This window comes from Bufo gargarizans, chromosome 4, assembly GCF_014858855.1.
Source record: "Bufo gargarizans isolate SCDJY-AF-19 chromosome 4, ASM1485885v1, whole genome shotgun sequence".
Lineage (NCBI taxonomy): Eukaryota > Metazoa > Chordata > Amphibia > Anura > Bufonidae > Bufo > Bufo gargarizans.
This window is the reverse complement of record NC_058083.1, coordinates 96302499-96308666: the sequence shown is the minus strand read 5'-3', so window position 1 is coordinate 96308666 and position 6168 is coordinate 96302499. Positions and strand designations below refer to the sequence as shown.

Below are 6168 nucleotides of genomic sequence, written 5' to 3'. Positions count from 1 at the left end.
AAATCAAGCCCCACTTGCATATCGAAGATCCAGTGGGGCTGATGGCTGTACTATACTTTGTAATACTCTTGCATTGCAAAGTATAAAACTATCAGTTTTAGGCCTCATGCACACGACCGTTGTGTTCCGTTCCGCAAAATGGGGTTCCGTTGTTCCGTGATTCATTTCAGTTTTGTTTCCATGTGTCTTCCTTTATTTTTGGAGGACCACCAGACATAAAGGAATATAAAAAAAAGACAGGTTTGCCATGCAGATGATAGGAAAAAAACGTACGCGGACGCGGATGACAATCTTGTGTGTCTCCGTGTTTTTTAGCGGTCCCATTGACTTGAATGGGTCCGCAAACCATTTTCCACAAAAATAATAGGACAGGTTATATTTTTTTTACGGACTGGAACCACGGAACACGGACGTGGATGGCAAACGGTGCATTAGCCGAGTTTTCAACTGACCCATTGAAAATCAATGGGTCCACAGAAAATCACGAAAAGCGGCGCAAGGGACACGGAATAAAACAACGGTCGTGTGCATGAGGCCTTTCACTGATAGATGGCAACACTGGGCGTCTTTGCAAGGCGTCTGGTTGCCATGGCAAATATCGGGCCGCTGCCATCGCAGCAGCCCGATGGTTAAGAGCGGGAGCCCCCTCCCTCTGTTAACCCCTTGCATGCCACTGACTGCGGCATCTAAGGGGTTGCAGCAGAGTGTCAGCATACAGCTGACACTTGCTGCTGTATGCTGGAGCTGCCACCATCAAATACAGCAGGGGGACCGCATCAGGGCCAGGAAGCACAAATGGGAGCAGGGCCGGAAAGGAGGGGGTACAGCCAGAATGGAGGGGGCACAGCCAGAACAGAAGTGGCACAGCTGGGAGAGAAGGGGAATGGCAGGGACAGAAGGGGCACGGCCGGCACAGAAGGGGCACGGCAGTACACATCAGGGGGCACAGATGGGGCACAGATTGGGGCACTAACCAGCTGATGCCTGATTTCAGGCTTATATCTGCAGAGTGCTTGATGTAATGAATTTACTGGAGGCTAGATGGCCTTCTATGATGCACAAGATGCAGAAAGGGTTCAATGAGCAGTGTGAGGGGGTGTTCATGCAGGCTAAGGATCAGGCATAAATGCGGGAAAAGATGATAAAAGATGGCCTCTTCGCTTTGCTATAAGGTTCTCCCTCCACAGTGTCCACCCCTACTCTTTTAACATATGACATGAATTAAATAATATAAAGCTTGTAAAGTGACAGCACGTTTCTCAAAAAATTCTGATCTGATAATTCTGAGTGGTATGTTCCCATGTTATTGTAGCTGACATCTATACACCACATATAGTACGGTACATACCAGCCGGTTCCAAATTGGCAGACCTAATGTTAATGTTACATAAAAGAATAAATATGTCTGTGTGCCAAAATCTAACAACAGTCTAACAACAACAGTGAGGAGAAGGTGAACGGGTCTTACTGAAATAATTGCTCTGCAAATAATACGAGGACAACCGACCTACTCACTGAGTCACCCCCTCCTCTTATAAATAGGAAACATGAAATGAGATGGGACGAGCAGCCACATTGTATGAAGCACTCTTCATCTAGTGCCCAGAAAGAAGTGAGGATGACTCCTGCTTTCCAAGTCTTACTATGTCTCTGCCTGTTGGGTAAGCACAGACATCCTTTACTACATATTCATACAATGGCGCCAGTTAATTCATGATGAAATATGGAACTCTTTAAATTGCATATTTAAAATTTTATTTTTGTGGAGAAGAAATTCTCCAATTTTAGTAACATTAGTGCCACCAGCAACTGGATCCCAGCAGCGGGACTCCTTATAATCAATCAGCAGTTGTTGTAGGGGCTGTCACTGCACATTATTTATGCAACGATTCAAATCCTCCAGCCACAAAAATGAAAGGCCATGTACTGTATATGTATCATCAATTTTTGGTCCATGGGCATTTAACATTTAGACCATTTTTTTAGAAAAAAAAAAAAAAGCAGAACTCTTGACACTATCAGGCTACTTTCACATCTGAATTTTCGCTGTATCTGTTAGGGAATCAGCAAAAATGCATCTGGTATATAATACAACCAGCTGCACGCATTTCGAATGGATTGTATTGTAATACAATACGGATTGTAATATAGATAAATGTAGAGTTATGCACTTGGGGGCTAATAATCAACATGCAGCATATGTCCTGGGGGGGGGGTAAAACTGGGAGAGTCACTGGCTGAGAAGGATCTGGGTGTATTAGTAGATCACAGACTAAATAACAGCATGCAATGCCAGTCAGCTGCCTTTAAGGCCAATGGAATTTTGTCTTGTATAAAGAGAGGTATGGACTTGCGGGATAGGGATGTAGTATTGCCACTAGACAAAGCAGTGGTATGGTCTCACCAGGAATACGGGGAGTTCTGGACACCAGCCTGTTAAAAGGATGCCCTGGAGTTAGAGAAAGTGCAAAGGAGAGCAACTAAACTCATAAAGGGCCATGAGCAAAGATTAAACAAACTGAATTTGTTTAGCCTTGAAAAAAGACGTCTAAGGGGGGACATGATTGACCTGTGCAAATATATAAATGGGCCATACAAAAAACATTAAGGGAAGCTATTCTGTGTTAAACCCCATCAAAAAACAAGGGGCCACTTCCTACACCTGGAGAAAAAAGATTCGGTCATAAGAGGTGGCAAGCATTCTTTACTGTAAGGGCTGTGAATCTCTGGAATAGCCTGCCGCAGAAGCTGGTCACAGCACATACAGTAGATGGCTTCAAAAAAGGTTTAGATGACTTTTTAATTCAAAATAACATTGAGGCTTATGACAATGTATAGAAATCATGTTCTACACACTCTTTACCTTTGAACGAACCCCTTTTTAAAAGGAAGATAGACATTGATCCAGGGATTTGTTCCGTGGATTGATATATACAAGGATTATAGGTTGGACTTGATGGACTTTTGTCTTTTTCCAACCTTAACAACTATGTAAGCTGTGTATTATTTCCCAAATGAACAAGATGTATCCGGCCCTAAATCCATTGTAAGTCAATGGGAGTAGTTTTCATTAATGTCTGAAAAAACATTGCGCTTTTGTGTGCATCATGGGAACGCAACAAAATGGAACGGAATGTATTTTGGTGCACTCCGTTCCGTTCAGTTCAATTTTGTCCCCATTAACAATGAATGAGGACAAAACGGAAGCATTTCCTCAGGTTTTGATTTTCTATGACGGATCTCAATACCAGAAAGGAAAAACGCTGATGTGAAAGTAGCCTTAGTCAGTCCTGGATATATTAGACAATATAGTTTTCATTTAGAATAATATATTCTTTTCTTGATTGATCCTAATCATAGGGATGAGCTATGCAGCACCCCAAGCAAGAAATGTACGCTGGTGTGTGACGTCAGATGCCGAAGAAGAAAAGTGCAATGATCTGGTGAACTCGTGCACTGTCAAGGAAATTCTACTGATATGTGTGAAAAAATCCAGCATTGAGGACTGTATAAAAGCTATCAGTGTGAGTATGTCCTCAAGGAAGTCCATTTTTTGAACCATATCTACTTAAAGGGCCAGTAAACTCAGAATCCAAACATAAAAACAAGATCAACCAACAAAACCTAACAATTTAATTATGTGTCTTTGTTATTTGCTTGTTTTGTAAGATATCACAATTGCAGGCCATCTAAAATACAATAGAAAAATAGTCCAAAAAAACAAAAAAGGGTTCCAGCTCCAAGTGCAATTCCTTTTATTTAGCTTCCATAAAATCAGACATCAATGGCAGACAACATATACTGTGACGCGTTTTGGGCTACATCATCTCTCGCCCTTCATCAAGACATGTACAAAACAAACCTGGAATCAGGGGTACAAGAGGTTGCAAAAGGGAATCAGTCCACTCTGAGAGTTTCTCGGAGTATGACCCGATTCCTGCAACAATAGGTCTAAACGGAGGAGGAAAACCCTCCTTATGCACTTATCTCTCGGAGTGGACTATACACCTTTTGCAACCTCTTGTACCCCTGATTCCAGGTTATCTCAGGGACACATGCACAGTCCTTCAAAACTTCCATCAGTTTAAATGGCAACATTTTTTTGGGGAGTAACAGCTGATATCGCCTCTTTGTATACGAATATTCTGCATTGTCTGGCCATTAAAGCCCTGAAATGTTCTTTAGGAAGATTCAGCAATTACACCATGGAACTCCAAGATTACTTATGCATTTGTGTAGATGTTTTACTAAGACATCATTCTTTATGTTCAATGGTATATATTATTTACAACGATCTGGAGTTTTCATGGGTGCGAAATTTTCACCATCTATTGCGAACGTGTTTATGTCTTGGTGGGACAACCAATACTTATTATCAGATACTAACCCTTATCTGACTTCCATCAAATGGTATAGACGTTTTATTGATGACATGTTGTGGTTGTGGTGGGATGACATGGAGAATCTGACTCCATTCATAGAATATCTGAATAATTGTCTTCCCTCTATTACGTTGTCCATGGTTAATGATCCTTCTGAGATTGTATTTCTGAATCTACATTTATATGGTGATTAGGTGGGTGAAAAGGTGGATATCCACACCCATCGTAAAGAAACAGCAGGGAATACTATACTCCATGCGTCATCCTGCCACCCCCAACATTTAACCAAGAACATTCCCAAAGGGGAGATGCTAAGGGCGAGACGAAATTGCTCCACCTTAGATCATTTTTTTCAGAGAAGCTTTTGATATTACAGCTAGGTTGCAGACCAGAGGATATTCATTTGCAAATATTCTTGAAGCAAAAAAATTCGCTATACGAAAAGATAGGGAGTCTCTTTTGTTTTCTAAAAAGGTGAAAAATAAAGGTAAAAACAAAAAAAAAAGAATAAAATTCACGAATATAGAAAATGTGAAAAACTGGAGCCGGCCACCTTTGTGACAGGCCATAGTAAAGAGTACCCCCAAGTCTGCAATCAGTGGTGGATCCAGAGCCTGGTCTCGGGAGGGGCAATTCCAGATTATTTTCTGTCCGCCGCCACAAAACAATGGTGATTATAGAGCAGACTCCAGAGTGTAGGCTATATGTGTATAACAAACATATTTCACATGAAAACTTACAATTACTTGGCTTGGCCCTTGGGGATCTCGGACGCCACTTCAACACTTTGGCTGGGGGCTTGGTGGAGCTGATGTTGCGTTTTATCCTAATGAGAAAGATTAACAAGGATTTGAAGAAGGGGCAGAGGAATAGCAGAGGAGGGAGAGGCTGGTGCTGCTACTAGGGGGTCATACCATGGGGGAGTAATAAAGCCCCCCCCAGTAGAAATAATTCTCCTTATAGTGTGACTTAAAAATACCCCCTTGTAATGCCCCCAGTTGAACTAATGTCTCCATAGTGCCCCCATAATGTGCCAGTATAAAATACCCCTATATAGTGCCCCCAGTAAAGCAGCCCCCCATGTGCCAGTAACAACAGCCCCCCATGTGGCAGTAATAACAGTCCCAAATGTGCCAGTAATACCAGCCCCCCATGTGCCAGTAATAACAGCCCCCCCATGTGCCAGTAATAACAGTCCCCCCATGTGCCAGTAATAACAGCCCCCCATGTGCCAGTAATAACATCCCCCCCATGTGCCAGTAATAACAGCCCCCCATGTGCCAGTAATAACAGCCCCCCATGTGCCAGTAATAACAGCCCCCATGTGCCAGTAATAATATCCCCCCATGTGCCAGTAATAACAGCCCCCATGTGCCAGTAATAACAGCCCTCCCATGTGCCAGTAATAACAGCCCCCCATTATGTGCCAGTAATAACAGCCCCCCATTATGTGCCAGCAATAACAGCCCTCCCATGTGCCAGTAATAACATCCCCCCATGTGCCAGTAATAACAGCCCCCCATGTGCCAGTAATAACAGCCCCCCATTATGTGCCAGTAATAACAGCCCCCATGTGCCAGTAATAACAGCCCCCATGTGCCAGTAATAACAGCCCCCCATGTGCCAGTAATAACAGTCCCCTCATGTGCCAGTAATAACAGCCCCCCATGTGCCAGTAATAACAGTCCCCTCATGTGCCAGTAATAACAGCCCCCCATGTGCCAGTAATAACAGCCCCCCTATGTGCCAGTAATAACAGCCTCCCATGTGCCATTAATAACATCCC

At 43.1% G+C, this 6168-nt stretch overlaps 1 protein-coding gene across 2 annotated transcripts in view; it reads left to right on the top strand.

The window, feature by feature from the left end:
- Positions 1-1551: 1551 nt before the first annotated feature.
- Positions 1552-6168, top strand: part of LOC122935126 (saxiphilin-like) — a 133900-nt gene continuing 129283 nt past the window's right edge. Inside the window, exons 1-2 of one of the 2 annotated variants that reach the window (XM_044290889.1) lie at positions 1552-1661; positions 3361-3524. Coding sequence is in view for 1 of the 2 variants with exons in the window: in XM_044290890.1 (XP_044146825.1) it covers positions 1580-1661; positions 3361-3524 (246 nt within the window). In the remaining variant the exon portion in view is untranslated. The remainder of the gene's footprint in view (positions 1662-3360; positions 3525-6168) is intronic. The other variant, XM_044290890.1, reaches the window with a different exon arrangement.